Genomic DNA, 18,289 nt, shown 5'->3' with positions numbered 1-18,289 from the left:
ATATATTTTATCTCGTGCAAGTATTGCAAGAATACAAGGAAAAAAAAGAGCAGCATGTGATCACTAACTGGTTTGCTCATGGCAGAAATGGGTTGTTAGGACACTTCAGGGGAGAGAAAAGACTTGATAACCAGGACAAACTATACCACACAGCCATATAACCTGGCTCCCTGGGCAATGTAAACATTCGCTAATTGCATGAGGCACTAGGGATAAGGCTAACATTTCTTTCTTCCTATACAGTCTTTAGATTTGCTGGTTTGAACAGATCGTGTTCTTTCACGCATATGACCCATGTATAGGCAGTACTGCACCTCTTTGAAAGTGCTGATCCGTGAAGATAAGTCCTTATATAACCACTCCTCTCAGAAATGACACAAAATCAAAGTCAGAGTGTTTAGTCAGGGTAAGGAGAACAGGCTATCAGAGACAAAAATATATTAAGGAAGAAGTGGGTGTGAGGGTACCTTCTTTATTTGATGTAGATGTACAAGACAAGCTGCTCCTGAACTGCAGCCTGGCTTGTTCAATAGAAAACTTCTGAATATTATGAATGAAGATACTGGAACAGATTGTCCCACTTCTAAAAGTGGCTCAAAAGCAGAAATACAGCAACTGATTGGATAGTCAGTATGTGGCCAAAGGATGCAAGTAACACTGCAGTGGCCTACATTACACATCCCAGGTTGAAAGGTCGAAATGATTAATTTAAGTCCATGAATAGCACCAATAGCTTTATTGACTGTAAATACATGAACGTGCTTGCATCTGGCAATAAAAAGAAAACAAAATACCAGAGCTTTATGCACCACATCAGAAAAAGTTATTAGGTTTCCTATTAAAAAGAGCCTGAAATGGGCTATGTCGAGTTTGAGTGAATAGTTTTTAAAATTGGCCATTGAAAAATTTATCTACCATATCCATACTACAAAAGATTAAGAATTAGACCTTGGATCAATGCCAGGTACTTGATCTATCTGCTAAGTCCTAACTTCACATGTACTTAAGAATAGGGTATATTTAACCAACAGGAGCACTAGTCTACATGGAAAATGCCAGAAGAGAACATTGTTAGTTCTGCTCTTCCTCAAAAAATGTGCAAATAGATTATTTTCTTCTCTTTTTAATGGAACACAAGATTACACAGGCATGTCCACCATACATAGTCACAAACAATAAAAGCAAACACTCAAAAGTAAAAATCATCCCAAGGAATTTTCTCACATCTCCTTTATGGTATCAATTTCTTCCATTACTTAGAAATTATAGATTGGCTTGGGTTGGAAGGACCCTAAAGATCATCTATCTCCAACCCCCTGCCACAGGAAGGGATGCCACCCACTAGATCAGGCTGCCCAGGGCCTCATTCAACCTCATCTTAAACATCTCCAGGGACAGGGCATCCACAACCTCTGGGCAACCTGTTCCATTTCATCACCACCCCTCTGAGTGAAGAGCTTCCCCCTGACCTCTAATCTAAATCTACCCTCTTTGAATTTAAAACCATTCCCCCTTGTCCTGTCTGCCTGAGCAAAATGGCATCCATCTTTTTTATAAGCCCCTTCTAAGTACTGAAAAGCTGCGGTCAGGTCACCCCTGAGTCTTCTCTTCCTCAGGCTTAACAGCCCCATCTCCCTTAGCCTTTCTTCATAGGAGAGGTGCTCCAGCCCTCTGATCATCTTCGTAGCCCTCCTCTGGACCATTTCTAACAGATCCACATCCTTCTAGGGGTGGGTGCCCCAAACCTGGATGCAGGACTCCACATGAGGCCTCACAAGGGCAGAGAAGAAGGGGACAATCACCTCCATCCACCTGCTGCCCACTCCTCTTTTGATGCAGCCCAGGATGCAGTTGGCCTTCTGGGCTTCAAGAGCACACTGCTGGCTCATGTCAAGCTTTTCACCCACCAGAACCCCCACGTCCTTCTCTTCAGGTCCCTTGGATGGCTTCCCTTCCTTCTGTTGTATTAATTGCACTGCTCAGCTTAGTGTCATCTGCAAACTTGCTGAGGGTGCACTAGATTCCACTATGTTATGTTGCTGATAAAGATATTAAACAGTACGGGTCCCAGGACAGACCCCTGATGTACACCGCTCTTTGACTATTTAACAGAACATTCGGTGTGCACTTTGTTCGCTTTCCTCAGGTGTGTGCGGATGTCCTTCTCTAAGAACCTGATATACCTAATAACGCAAACAATTTCACTCACTTCCAGTGTCCTGAGCTTTAGTTAGCTGGACAGCTGGCAGCTTACCTAGCGTGACTTTGCATGACTGTCTAAGAATGCTAATGTGCATCTTTTGCCGTTCATTATTGCGAAGTCTGAAAGTCATGTCTTTCAACGGGTACGCGATTTAGTGCACATTCAAAGATGAAAAGAGGAAGGAGATATGTCTACAGTGAAAATACACAGGTACTTCACAATTATAGACAAGTACACCAAGATCCTTTGGTAGCTGAATGCAGTAACCTTCACTTCATGATGCTTGCGGAACCTAATCCAGCAGGTGGCCTACTGTGAAAGAAGGCTTAAAAAGAACAATGAACAATACAGTATGAAGATAAAGAAAACAAAAGGGAAAAAAAAAGTGATCTCTTATGCAATGAAAAATTCAATCAATGTTAGACAATCAGATTTATGATTATCTGGGGAAAAGAAAGCTAATGACTTGCATTGAAAAGAAAAATATTTTACTTCAGTAAAGTTTCTTAACTTGGCCTTTACAAAGATAAACTCCTGTAGAATAAAGAAGCAAAGCCTCTTATTGCTTGGGAATGCAAAAATACTTTCAGTAAACTGTTAACTTCTTTTCAAACAAGTGTCAACAATTTTGATCCAAGCTAGTCGTACAGACTTAATCCTGGAGTCTCTGAAGGCACAGTGATTTCTGTTGGATGCGATCATAAACAGGTCTGTTAGCATTTCCAGAGTCGCCAGACATACTTGAGCTTTAATCTGTTGCTTCATAAACTGTATAAAACTAGACTGTAACAAATGGTTCCTCTGCATTTCTGTGATCCACACATAATTTCTTACCTGAAGAATCTCAGGTGATTAACTTTTGTCGAGCTACATATACTTAACCATCCCAAGATCCTAAAAACAGATGATGGAAATCCGTAACGTGTTTTTAGCCAAACATGCAGGTTGACCAATATTGTCTCTGCCCTTTTCTAGCCAATGACTTTTGTCAAAATACATCTAGTCACTGAAGAGACTCTCTGTTCTTATATTTAAGCTCCTGCTCCTATTTTTATACTTAGGCAAGACACAGGAAAGGAATTAAAAAGAATATTAGCTTAACTAAGCAGAACTGACTTTGCTGCTACTGGAAAACACATGACCTGTAGGGCTTCATTTTGTTATCTCAAATATTCCACACTTTAGGTAAATTAGAAAATCTCTCTTGAATTAATTTAAACTTCAACATGATGATGCTGCCTAAGCACAAAATGCTAATAAAAAATTTGAGATAAAAAGACCAGCTAAGTCTCTATCACTGAAAATCACCATTTGAGTCCACAGCTAAAAGTAGGTACTCCTTGCTTAACATTAATTCGTTCCCACAGCAGGCAAGGTCTGGGGGAAGAAAAGAGAACAAATGTCTCCATGAAATTTCCCAAACTCAGAGCATGTCATACAGTCAAGTTCAGCAATTTCAAAGGACCTTTTATTGATGGTCCAAACCAGTCAGGACAGAACATCTCCCACCTAGCTGAACAAACGTTTGATTTAGTTTGAAGTGTATTTTTGCTATGATGTCTAGTAACTGAGGCTGTAACAACACCTGCCAGTGCAGAAAAATCAGCAGAAAGTTTTAAAACAAAGAATTAACATGGAAATGTGCCAGGATAGCAATTCCATTACTTAGAGGCCATGATCAGTTAAATTAATATTTTGTTCAATACTACTGTTCCTTTCTGCATATGTTCAAATTAAACAGAATGTATGCATTATTTATATTGTTACACTTTTCAACAAGCACTTTCTAAAAACCCTGTAATATACACATTTTTAAGTCCCAATATTTCTACACCTACAGTACATATTTCTGTTTTTTCAGTTCATGAGTCATGTAATGTACCATCCAGCTATAATTTCTCATGAGACTGCTTAGTTCGCTACAAGAATCTGTCAAAGTAGCAGTGGCAATGTCTGTTCTCTGCTTGACACCATCATTAGACCTTCTTCTAAAAACACCTCCCTGCATTTCAAGCTTCCTACTTCACTTTCTTGCACTTTTACTCAAATTTATCAACGTAGATAACCACCTGAAATTATAGAAGTATCGTTTCCAAGGGACTTTTGGAGATTACCCAGTTCATCCTCCCAATATCAGAACAGGTCAGCCACAGCTTTGTCTAGCTTTGTCTTCAAAACCTCTACAACCTTTCCTTGTAACATGCTCTAAGGCTACTCTAATCTCTTTGAAAACAAACTCCTCGTGTACAACCTGGACCTCGCCAGCCTGCAACACACAGCCAATGCCCCTTGATACCAAAAAACCTGCATTTCAAACTGTTGCAGCCTGCTATTACAATTCCTCTCTTTACAAGGCTAAGTAAGGCCAGATCTCTCAATCACCTCACACAGGTCGGTTACTCTAGGTCCTCAACATCTTGGCAACCCTCTAGTGGGCACTCTCTTCTACCTCAGCATCTTTCTTGAAGGTAAAGGCCAAAAGCCAGACACACTCTTTCACGTGGGACTCCATCGGTAATGATCGTGGAGAAATAGTAATAATATTGCTCAATCTGCTAGCAATCTCCTCATGTAGCTCTGCAGGCAGCTTGCAATATTGATGATGACTGCGTACCACTGATTTCTACTCAACTTCCTGCCTTCCCAAATTTTGCAGCACTTAAGCCAGAATAATTTTGGTGCCCTGCTCTCAGGAACAGAAACAGCAGCAAGTCAGATCACTTCTCCTGCATCAAAGCACATGGCACACTACTTGCCAAGAGGCATACAAACTTTGGAATTCCCCTGCCTATCAAGGCAAGCCACTAGGTCCGAAGTCTACAGGACAGAGAGAGGAACACTATCTCCTTCCAAGCAATTCAATGCTGTAGTAGTTCCAGCATCTGCCAGCTATACCTGCAGCTGTACCTTACCAGATACGCCTGGATTTGCAAGTTATCCCTGGCTGCAAAGCCAAACAGTAGGCTGGACAACCCAGATTTCTAATGTTCAAAGGTGGTTTCTAATCCAAATACTTGACACAAAATCCAGTATCTCAGACACCTGAGAAGTCCAGATTTCTGATTACCTCACTCTCCTCGTGCTGGGACGAGACAGATGCAGTAGCTCTGAGCATGCCACAAGCTATAAGCTCCCTTTCTCTTTGCAGTCTCCCAGGGACAAGGTTAAAGCAGGAACAGAAGCAGCTCTGAGTGAGCTACAACCATGTTCCTGTTCAGTTACCTCATATTTTCTGTAGTGTTTTATTTGTCTTACAACAGTAAAGAGCTAAAAACATTTGATACAAAAAAGTTTAAAAACAAATTTTAGTTTATTTCCATACCTATGTTGATATGAATTCTAGTTTATAAAAATCTTGCAATGTCATAATGAGGCTGCACCAACACAAAATGTAGTGGAAGAATCACCTCTTTTGACCAGCTGGACGTGCTGCGTTTAATGCAACCCAAAATGCAGTTTGCCCTCTTGGCTGCCAGGGCACACTGCTGGCTCCTGTCAAGTCTGTTGTCAACCAGCACCTCCAGATCCCCCAGATTCCCTTCAGCTGAGATGCTTTCCAGCCACCCATCTTCCAGTTTGTGCCTGCATCTGGCACGGTTTATTAACATAATCTCAGTGGCAAGTTCTTCCATTATCTAAAAGTCATTTCCTGCTAATGTTTACAATCTACAGAGCATTGTATCAGTAAATCTGAATGTTAAGTGTATGTTATCAGCAGATACTCTCAGCAGACTGTGTAAAGCAGAAAAATATCCAAAATGCCAATCTCTCAGATTTTAAAACTTCAGACTCTCAGTATACCTTACATAAAAGAACAAAGTCTCCAATGCTGCTAAGGTCCTTCACATTCCCGTGCAAGTTTGTGCATATGCATAAGCATCTGCATAAAAGGGCAAATATGAAACTGAGGAAAGAATTAAGTTTCTTGGTTCATCTAGTACAGATAATGAGGCCAGATTTCTCTTTCACAATCTGCATATGGAATAACTAACAGTTACAGAAACAATGGAACAACTCCAACTGCACAGTAATATGTTCAAGAAAAAAAAAAAAATCCAAAGTAAGGAAAGCACAAACACAGGCAAGAGCCAAAAGATTTCTTCCTACAAAGTTTTACATGCTATATATTATCAAATAGATCAAGACAGAGTTCACACTTAGTCATGTACCTTTTAGCTTCATTGTAAAAAAATTTTGTGGAAAACAAACTTGATTATCTAAATCAACAGTTTTCTCTTTCATGTTTCCATGAACGTTCAGTCTGTCACCAAAATTGTTAGACTACTTTGAACGCAAGCACCATAGTGGCAGGTGGGTATCTTTCTTCTGTACGTTCATTGCTCAGCTACAGCGGATCGTCATTCATGGCTGGGCTTCCCACATGTTATTGCAATTTAAGTAACCAACCAACACAGTAGGCCCCATTTTTTTCAGCATGAATATCAAAGTGCTTTAATATACATACTATAAAGTCCTTCTGCTTCATTCATAATATAAATACAAATCCTACCCTGATTTTTGAGTTAATGATAACCAAAAGTGTATAATAGCATTAGAGTATGTTGGTCCTCTACCCAAAGAAACTAAGGTTAAAAAAAAAATTCTTTTTGCATTTTAAGTACAACAACTCTGCAGCATTTTTTGTCTAGTCTATAGAGATTATATATTCTAAGAAAATCTTATTGTGAAACTCAGTATGTGTTGACTATTTGTGGCTAGTATATGTACGCTGTACGGCTGTTGGTCAATTGAGACTTCATGGACACAGGCTATATATGCAATGTTTTTATGTCAAGTACTGCTGCCTTTACTTTTTATACTTTAATGTCTCCCTGCTTTATTTCCTAAAACAAACAAACAAACAAACAAACCACCTGCTTCTACTGCATTTACCAAGGCTAGGGTGAATGCAGCAAACACACCCAACCTAACTGATGAATATGTAAGTCACTTTGAAATGAAAAATTTCCATTTCAGTAAATATACGGCACTGTAAAGTACTCAACTTTCACTAGAAAGCTGCTTAATGGCTGCAGTCATTGTCTTATTACAGAGCCCTAGACTGCAACATGATAATATATTATTTACCGATGGACTGTATTCTTTGAGAGAGAAAGGCCTGAAAGATAGATACAGTGGGGAAAACAGCAGTACAGAAGAACACCTGCTATCTCAAGCTGACTGCTAAGCAGCTGACAACATTTTCACTGCAGCACTCACCCTTTAGCACAGGCAGGGGTTGCCTCAGTACCATGGCAGAGCCGTGATGCCATCACCTTCTCAGAGAGCTGGCAGCCTGGGGTCCGCTGGGAAGCCATACAAACTCTAGTAAAATATGATTTATGACAAGAAAATGACAGTGCTGATGGCTCTCCATAAGTGGAAGGCCCCAGGAATTTCTTCTTATCTCAAGAATGTGTTTTGTATTTTTTTTCTTTTTAAATCTAAATATTTTGCAGCTGTAATAAGCTGTTAACCAACTACCAGCCAGCTTATCTTTAGAAAAAACACCGTTCTACAAGAGATCTTTTTAACAGGAAGGAGGAAGAAAAGAAAAACTAGTAAGACTGAATTTCTGAGAGATTCTATAGTTTGAATTCAATACAGCAGTATAGCTGGTACATCATGAATTGATAATGTTGTATTATAATCACCTCCAGGAGTACAATGAAAATGTGTTTCCAGGTTTGGGTGTTTGTGGTTTTCTGTTGGTTGTCTTGTTTGTTTTTTTAAAACATAATAGAACCACTGATCTAACAAACATAGTACATTAACCATTACAGACCATCTGTATACATTATACCTCAAAAATTATTTTCTACTGGAATTTTATTCATTCCACTTCTTTCAGAACAATAAATTGACAGCACATTAACTTACTGTTTTTCTTGTAAGTAGTTTTAATTTTTAAGTAAGTAGTTTAATTTTAAGCAATACTGCTTCAAAGGTAAGCAAATTCAAAGTGAAACTGGCAGGAGGATAAACTGTAATGAGAGAGATCCTGAGAGACAGGTAAGGAAAGCCTGAAAATGCCTCACTAAGCCCTTCAGAAGGATATCAGCAGCCCCTTCTGATAGCACAGCACAACACAGCGCAAGCTCTGCTACTTCTTCCATGGGCCACCACGTCAGCTGAGAACACAACATCCTGACACCAGCCTAAGCTGCCAGAAAGGCAGATATGCAAGTCTAAGCAAAGAACAGAACACACTTTTCCTTCTATCTGGGAAGAGATGTCTAAAACACAGTTAAGAGTTGCATTTTAATAACTGGTGTACGTAATTACAAAGGTAAAAATAAACTCTTTGCAAGGTGATTTATTTGCTTGCACCACCTAGTGGGGTTTAGTTTCATCTACCGAAATTGGGTTCAGTCATGTTCCTACCTCATGACATCAGCGACAGACTGCTTTCTCACGACAGGCTTAGGATTTCAAGCCTGCATGACCCACTAACAGTACCATACTTCTAGGTTCCCACACATCTATAAAAAAGCACAGTACAAAAAAACACTAGAAAACTGTTCCTATTTTACTTGTGTTAAACAAGGTCAGCAGGGACTTCACAGAGGTGTCATAGAAAACTACTTCACAACATGTTTGAGTCTCTGACTTGAAGTACTCACAAACACTACCTCATCAGTGCATACCACAAAAAAGCCTCAACAGTCCTAACAGACTGTTATGTCATAATAGGCCTCACACTGAGATTTGAAAGATTTCTACAGTGCTTTTGGATCAAACCTCTGGCAGAGGCAGGCACGCTGTGCAAAGAGCTCTGTCTTCAGGAAAGAGGCTGATCTGGGAGCAGCAACCACTTGTAGTGAAACCTGACTGCAGAAGCCCCTAAGCTGCCTCGGTTTTCAGTTATATATGTCCCTTTATAATGCACTGCCCCTACACAAAACCTTGCTACTCGAAGCCCAGCCACACAGCACTTTATCGGTTTAAGCTCGTACTTTAATGTAGACGTATACTTGTAACTCCTAGTATCAGAAGAGGAAAAAATACTGCACCTTCTTTACAATAAGGAACTCATTACATATGTTCCATTTGGATTCACAGGAGGACTTCAGGGAATAATGCAAAGCTTTTTACTCTTCTCTGAACTTCTATATGTGAGAAGAATAAAACATTTTAATTTCATAAAATAACTACAATCTCTGATTCTTCAGAAACAATGCTGCTTTATGCCAGAAGAACAAAAGAAAGAGACACCAGTCACAACTGTGCCGACACGTATGCAAAGCCCCAGGCTACGTACGGTACTGCCTAGGACAGCTGTGTACCAGCTCCTTGTGTACGATGGAAGCATATTCTAAAAAAAAAAAAAAAATGTGGCAACCCAGCAGACGCTAACGCAATCCTCCAAATGGAAAACAAGAAGCGAGTGACTGTATTTTAAAGAAAGAATAAAGTATTTTTTTTGATTCCCTTGCTGTACTAAAACTTTTAGATAGTTTCAATTCCCATATAAAGCACTCTTTCAGGATGGAACACTGAAATGCATTTTCCACATTCATAACTTTCTTATTTAATTAAGGTTCCAACACAGACCACTCCATGAGGACTAAGATCAAATTTAAGACTTAATAGCTGCATAGGAAGTAGAAATGACGCTTGCAATCTCATCACATATACATTTGATGTTCACCCACATAACATCTAATTCTGCCTAACTGTGAAGCAATATACAGGCAAAACATTAATACCCGATAGCAAATCACTGCAGGATGCTGAATTGCATTCAAAAAGGCAAAAATCAAAGCACAGCATTTAAGTTAAAGAACATGGGTTCAGACACGAAGGCACAGGAAACTGGCTGTACAAATTACTTTACAAAACCCTGTTTTGCTCAGGACATTCTGCCTCTCCATAACGTACCAACACTGTCTTGTCTTGAAATTTCACCATCCAAGCATTTTAAAGCTGCCCTTGGCCCTCCTATACTGAAGGGAATGCTGCACAGTCAGTTGACCTAGCATAAAATCCCACAAAGAACTCACGGTATTCCTACTGCGGAACCACTTTTATTGGAAAGACTTTTGGTCTAAACACTGCTTATATCATGAAAAGCATTTTTAAAGACTATTCTACAATACAGGATAAGACTAATCTTAACATCTACTGACAAGAAAATAAGCAAAAAATCTCATACAACTTTCACACATTTTTCAAGAAATTCACAAAAATGTCTCCTTAAAAGAGTCTAATGGATTCCAACACTAAAATTTCTTTATTAATAACAGTTTTAATATTTTTCCTTTAAGGACAGTCAGCACCTGATCAGGAACACCAAAGTGATAAAAGCTGAGCATTAATCATGTTTGCCTTAAAATTTCATTATTTTTTTAATGCTTTATCAAACGGCCCTCACATTTTCTGTTACATTTCTTTGCTTTTTAACTTAGCTTCTGTCTAAAGCACTGCTGGTTGCTATGGTAACTTTGGCTTTTTTTTTCCTGCACTGTTCATGCAGGTTTTCATCAAACCCAATGACTTTTTTTAATCTTATCTGCTCTATAACAATAGTTCCTTGACTAAAGTGCTGTATACTGTATTAGATGAGAATCCTGCTATTTCACACTAGTAACTGGAACAAAAAAAAATATGTTACACTAAATTTTGAAAACTAGCAATTGCAGTGGCTTTTTTGGTTTTAAGTTTTTTGTTGTTTTTTTTTTTTTTTTTAGTGTCTGACTACATTTACTTTTTTAATCTGAACATTATTCAGGTAAAACGTACTAATTCAGGTACTAGTACATGTAAGATAAAGCAATTTTAAAAACCACTAACATTCCAGGAACAAGAGACCTTGTGTGGTGACTTACTATAACCAGTAGGGTTTTTTTTATTTTAGAAGAAAATTAATCATTGTTGTTTCATGTGGCTTAGGCAGGACACAAACAGAGAATTGAGTGATTCTCTGCAATTGCTCAATGTGCTTAAGCACTACACTGCCACTGCAGATGGACATCAGTTCAAATAACCCTGCCATATAAAAAATGTGTCTGGTCACTTTTATAAAGTGATTTCTTCAGATTAGAACATAGTCTGTTATTAAGTTGGTCTAGAACTGACTAGAAGCAAACTACATATGCCAGCAAGCAGATGAAGTACATGCTAAGGCTTGAGCCATCTCCAAACACTTTTCACTCGGATTCTTTTATAAATCTATTTTTCCATGACTATTTAAGTTTAGGACTAAGTTCTTTGATACGGGTTTGTTCATGAGGTCTTGCTTTTCCTTGAATTAATGCAAAGGAGACGCTCTTCTGATATTTTCTATAGCACAATGTCATATTTTTCTGCTCTACATAGGAAATACTCCTCATAAGAATTTATCCCCTTACTCATGAAAAGTAACTCAAATACAGTGATTCAGTCAAACGGAGCTAATTACACAAGATTCATCCAGCATGCAAGACTGAGCATTACAAACATAAATCCACGCAAAGATATTAGCAACAAACAGATTAACTACCTCACTCATTAAATCAGTTCCAAAAGTAGCATCCTAAACTAAAGTTTTACTCAAATAGAGTTACCTGCATCTGTCCCCTAACATTACTCCAGAATATATACAGCCAGGGCCAGGCGGAGCCAGTTTCAATAACAGGAAGCTATTGAAACAACCTCTGTTAAACTATAGCTCTTAACCCTGTTGCCACCCTCTCTCTGGGGAGCTGTGCTTGGGTTGACCAAGACTGCTTCTCCACCCCGTCCCATCACCTCCCAGCTCCCACAGCCCAGCCCTTCCACAGTGTCTGCCAGCTTGCCACTGCCATCCTTTGCTGCCTTGCTCTCTTGACCATCTTTTCAAAACCTAATGATACTTCTTGTGGAACACACCCATTTGCACAGCTACAGCATCAAACCAGTTGCCACATTTGATATTATGAGAAGCAGAGCATTGCAGACCTGCTTATTATGTAATGCAGGTCAGTCTCCAATAAGCCTCCTTCGTTACCACACTTCTGCAACTGCCATAATTCTGGACCATGGACTTAGTAAGCACACTTGAAAATCGTAAGAACCATGTTAGCTAGGAAACTTGTATTCTCTTTAGAACACTGATGTCACTGTGGACTTCAGAAACAGCAACAGAGTTGAAAACCGAAATAATTAATTTACCTTTAATACTGTTGTCCTTTTAAGCACTATCAAATAATATTAGCAAATAATATAAAAGATTTACAAACTAAGAGTTACTACTTCAAAGAATTCAACCCTGAGAATGATTTTGCTTTACTCTGTTTGGAGATGGGTTGCATTCAACATTCATTTGCCCAAACAATGACAATTCATCTTTTTTGATATGAAAATTTTCCTTCATTTTAGCTTTTATAACCAGAAACACATTATGCTTCTTGACTTGGATGGATTACTAACATGTAAATTACTGGTATTTCTGATTATATTGACTTTCTGATTCTCTATTACCTTTTTTTCTAATTCAGTTTGAAAAGAATCATACCTAGAAATTATACTTTTACTTTACAAAGACAATTATTGATGACAATAAATAACATTCTATAATTCATTTCACTTCACTTAAGTTATTTTGTTTCTTCTCACGTTTCTGGTGAAGTTAGCTTTATTATATAATTAGTCTTTTGTCCAATTCTGATTACGTTTAGCAAAATAATCCGATCACTAGATGAGCACAGTAGGCACAAAATGCATTAACACATTAATTAATCCCTGTTTCAATTTATGTTACACTATCTTTACTGAGACTCCAGTTTGCTTCAATGCGCAGGTTTCATATTCATTTGGCACATTAAAAGAAGGTGGGATTTCCTCAGTAGGTGGGATTTCCTTTCTAATGATATCTGTATCAGCCTTAGTTTCTATAGCTTACTCTTATGCTCAACCAGATATAGGCAACAGTCATAGAGAGATTAAGTCTGTTCGTAGCTGCATTTTAAAATAAAATCATTTACATGTAAAATGAGCTCCCCCTCACCCTTTTATTTCTAGTCTCAATATATCTTGTAGAAGACAGCTATTTCAATTAGACTTCATTTTATGTCTAAAGAAAGAGGGAAGAAACAGTTAGAAACCAGAAAGAAACAATTATTTAGAATATCTAAAAACTCAACCAAGTACCTCTTGGGTGATATATTATCACAAATAAATTCCATGTCAGACTACCAATCACTATGATTCTAACACATCCTTAGCATCTATTATTACCCACCATAAAACCCGTGTATGTGTACACAAAATTCAACACAGTGATAATGATAATCTCTTAATAATTACACTGTAATTTTAAATGTTTTATATTTAGTATTAGACGAATTTAAAAACAGTCATAATTTGGCACATAATTACCAAATGACTCATGTATACTCCCTCATGGTGTTAAAGAAATCATTTTGTTTGCATAAAACCCTGATAGTCCAATATAATACAAATTTTGTGACCAGTAATGGAAGCTGTCTGTTTGCAGAACACGTACACCACCAGTACAATTTTTTCCACATCCCATCACCAAACTATAAAGGCCTCCCCCATGGCCTTTCAACAGTCCGTGTTGTTAGAAGCTTCCCCAAGAATTGCAACAGCGGAAGCTGTTCTCAAGGTCTTTTCTAGATGTTGGCTCATTAGTAACTGAACAGACAACCACACATCACTTAAAATACAACAACCGATTCCTATAATATATTTAGAGTAACCCCTGAACTAAGCCACCTTTCAATGTATGGCATGGAAAGTCTTCCTGCCACAGCTAGAGCACTTCTTTCTTCTGCCCTTCCTAAACTACTTTATAAAGTCACAGATTAATATGTAGGCTAATGTTTTTCAATAGTGTCATTAGATTCATGTATCAAGCAGGAATATTCTGTTTTAAGGAAAATTTTCCATCTAATCACATTTTTGTGCATATGTACAGCTTTCAGTTTTAAAACATTATAGTATAGTGTGGATTTGTCCTTTTTTTTTTTTTTCCAAAAACAGATACACCATATATTTTTATGGAGACATTTATAAAAGCTCCTAAGCACCTGATAAGATAGAACTCAGCTCAGAATATTTTGTAATAAATTATCTATCAGTAAAAACTGTATCAGAGGGAAACCACACACAAAGGAAAAGGGAAGCAGGGCACTCTATTTGACAGCTAAGGAAGAAACAGAGGTTATGTCCTCTATGGCTGAGATTCAGAGCAGTTTCACTTAGTGGCTGTTCTGCTCCAATTCCCCAGATAAAATTTAGACCTACAGCAAGCAGTCTTCATTCCTATTTTATTCTAGTGGGTAGTCATGGCTCAGACTCTTAAATAACCAGTAGAAAAAAAAAAGCTAGCCAGTGGGGAACTATGAAGTTTAAATATTATGTTACAATTAAATTCAGATAAACTTTATAGTAACTACAGGGTTCATTATTCTGCTCTCACAAACTGAGTCATAAATTGCTAAATATGTATAGACGTAACTTTTGTCCTACTATTTCAAACAAAAATATTACTGAAATTTTAGAGCAGATGAAAAATGCCTATGGCAACATGTCTCATTTGCAGGTAACACAAGACCAGAAATCATGCAGGAATACAAGTAACCCTTTCTGATTTTTACCTCATCACTTAATACAATTATAATACGATATGCAGTACCCCACCTGTAAAATTTAAACAGCTACTGTGGAACTACAGGACAAACATACCCTTATCTGCTTCTTTCACACTTTAAAATAATATGTCCTATTGCATTGAAAAATCTATCCACTCCTACCCTTCAGAGCACCATGCTACGCAAGAGGAAATTTAGATGTACAATCTGCAAGCCAGATTTGCCCCTAGTCTAGGAAAGCTTCTGCCAGCAGCACCACAGCCCTGGACTGCAGTTCCAGGAAGTCAGCCATGGGGAAAACACATTGGCACGAAGCAGCCCCAACCCTCCTGTCCTCTAAGAGCCCGTCCAGGCTCTGCACAAACTGAAAATAAAGTACTGCTGGCCAGCAGGATGCCTTCAGCCGCTCTGGCTAGCCAAACTAGCAAGTCCTAGCCACAGATTAACTCTGCCCTCTCCATGATACAATGCCCTCAGCAGGGAGCAGGAAGACCATCTGTTCACTCCTTGCGGATAATCTCCCTCCCCGAGAGGGCAGCAGCTCTGCTGTGCCAGTGGAGTATCAATTATACAGACTAACAAACTACCTGAGACCAGCTGGCCCACAGAAAATGTACATTTTAGTCGCTTTTTCTGATAGCCAGATTGGCTTTTCTAAGCAGAAAAAGCAAGCCCAGCTTTGTCTTAAAACCCTGCAGTGTCCCAGGCCAGCAAAAACACCTTCACTAGTGGTTAACCCGATGGGGCTATGCAGGTTACTAATGTTAAATGTCAATTTAAACACTTTGCAGAATAAGGATAAGCAGTACCCTGCTTTCACAAAGTACCCTTCCACACTCCTTCTGAAGCTGTGCGAATCCCAACATTTGTCATTCACCATCTGTCACAGATAAACCAATAATCTAGTTAATAAATATTTTTAAAAAAACATTAAGATGAGAAACTTCACAGAATGAAAACATACATTTAGTTGATTTAAAGACTATAATCTGCTGAAGTCTCAGAGTTTAGCAAAGTTTTCATTATACTTTGCTTTGAATCAAAGGATACCCTTTGAAAATATACACACAGCCAGCATTGTGCCATCTTTTCCACTGTATCTGGGCCCTGCAGAACTGATTTTTTTTTCATTTTTATTTTTTACATAGCAATACGGAGAAATTACATGGAAAACTACTGTAACATTGAAAATCTGCCAACAGGAGTCAGGAGGAAAGTGCAACATTGTTAATTGTTGATTTCTAATCAAGCATTCTCTCAACATTAGAACAAATTTGTATGCCAGCAAGATTTCAGCAACATTTTTTTTTAACCAGGAGGAACAGACACTTAAACCAGCTATCATATAATTTGAGGAGCTTATGCTAAAGCAGCTGTATCAATGGTCAGCATTTTCTCCTTGCTTCCCTACAACGAAGGAAATCCTAGCCTCCACCATGGTCTTGTCTTCTCCTGAGAACTCCTGGAATGAGCCGCATAGTGTGAATACACAGGGGGGCAGGAAGGGAATGCTCTGTCTGTTTGCTTCCAAATCCTCATTCCTGCCAGTCACCAAAACGCTACTCAGGTGACACTGTGCCTTCACAAATTCTGTACCATACGTACAGAGTGAAAGGGGAATTCCCCAAACATAACTGTTGGGTTCCATTTATATTTTTTGCAAGTCATGATTTGTCTTATTCCTATGTTCACAAGAAACATAAATACAGTTTGAGTATACAGAAACCTAGTAATTTCAGTTTGCAACAAAAATGTTTGTTCTGTTTATGATATGGGAATGTACTGCCTTCAGTGGCACTACTTTTGATACTACATGACAAAATATGAACATGCCTGTACACATATATATACACAGTAGGATCTTCCAGATGATTTTGTGAAAGAGAAATCCTGCCTGTATTTATGTTCCAAATTGGATTTGACCTCTAGGCAGATGGATAAAGGGTTTTCATGCTTCTCAGTTCTCTTTCAATATTATGTAAAGTTGGGGCCAATTTAGTCTTGCCTTTTTAACAGTAACTGGCACAATAGAGGTGATCTGTCACCGTTCTATGACAGTTGAACATCCATATAGTTGCCATTATATTCCCTTGCAGTCGCAGCAACCTCTGAATAGCAACTGGAGCCCATTGAAGTGAGTTTGCTAGAACTCAAAAAATAAATAAATGAATACTACAACATATCCAGTCTCTGAACAGCAATTCTTCCAACTCCCTTTGTATCCCACTTCCCTCTTCCTTTTTTTTTTTTTTTTTTTTTTAAACAGGGTATGCCAAACCCCTTATTATGTTTCATTACTTTTTGTTTGTTTCTCCTGGCATTTACCAATAGCAACCTTTTGTGCAATCACAATCTCCTGCCTGCAAAAAAGCTGAATAAATCCTATTTTGCTGTAAGTTCTTTGTTTATAATTTTTTTTTCCTGTAAAATCAATCTTGCCACAGAGTTAATATTCTGCTGTCCAACAGATTTCATACAATAATCTTAATAGAAGCTCGGGCACTTTGGTAGACATATTCAGCATCTGTTATTCCTCCTCCCACACCTTCTATAGATTTCTGATATTCTTGACCAAGCACATAAAACAATACTATTTTGTAAAGTAATATTAAACAGTGTTCAGCAAACCATCTGTAAACGCACTTCTTTATGTGATCAGAATTTTCTTTTGAAATCACCTCCAGTTTTCTTTGTCCTTTGATGTGATTGTGGCTTCCTCGCTCTCCCCTTGCCAGAAGCTTCCAGCAGTCTATTCAAATAGCTAACTGGACTGAAAAGAGATGCCTAGCAATAATGCAATGCTTTTTTGGATTTCAGCTCTTCTTCTCCTCTCAGAAAGTACATTTATACTTTTTCTTTCCTTTTTTTTTTGTTTTGTTTTTGCTGAAGAACTAAGACCCTTACTACAGTCACTGTGAAGTGTAACGTGAGTGTTACAGAGTTTTCAGAAATAAGCAGTATAGAGAAACTTCTTCCTATCTTTCAGATCATCTCACAGCTTACTAAAATCAGTAACAGGACTTCAAGGACTTAGGTAATAAATTTAATAGCCCTGTGACAAGAACTTTATTCCACCCAACACATGACTCAAAAAAAATCAACTCTTACTGGGAGGGCTGGGAGATGCCTATAAAGATCATTTTATGGTCTTTTAACCATCAGTTACATAAATGTGTTGTGAAGGCAAAATGCCCCTTCCTCCTCTACAGTTTTGGACAATATATGAATTTTCAGTGGCAGAAATCTCTGACCATCTGGAAGGTAATCCCTCAGGCACTCAAAAAACAAGGGTAAGCTTTTTCACAATATCAAAACAGTGAAAGACTAAGAGCACTTGCATGTGCTTTAATCCCATATTAAAAAAAAAAAAAAAAAGCAATGTTGTTTGAGCCCTGGAGACTTAATTGTTTGTTACGTGCACAGAAGCATTTCTGGGGCATAAGGAACTGTAACATATGCTTGGCCACTAAATTCCAGAGACATAACAGTCTAAGACATAACAAAATAACTG

General features: G+C 38.2%; 1 protein-coding gene across 2 annotated transcripts in view; it reads right to left on the bottom strand.

The window, feature by feature from the left end:
• Window positions 1-18,289, bottom strand: part of PIGK (phosphatidylinositol glycan anchor biosynthesis class K) — a 73,137-nt gene that overhangs the window by 29,377 nt on the left and 25,471 nt on the right. Inside the window, exon 10 of one of the 2 annotated variants that reach the window (XM_048059042.2) lies at window positions 7,424-7,528. The exons of the other annotated variant lie outside the window; for it this stretch is intronic. Within the exon in view, the coding sequence (XP_047914999.1) occupies window positions 7,424-7,528 (105 nt within the window). The remainder of the gene's footprint in view (window positions 1-7,423; window positions 7,529-18,289) is intronic. 2 annotated transcript variants of the gene reach the window in all.

This window comes from Anser cygnoides, chromosome 8 (assembly GCF_040182565.1).
Source record: "Anser cygnoides isolate HZ-2024a breed goose chromosome 8, Taihu_goose_T2T_genome, whole genome shotgun sequence".
NCBI classification, from domain to species: Eukaryota; Metazoa; Chordata; class Aves; order Anseriformes; family Anatidae; genus Anser; species Anser cygnoides.
The sequence above is the reverse complement of the archived record's forward strand: the minus strand, read 5'-3'. Positions and strand labels throughout refer to the sequence as shown.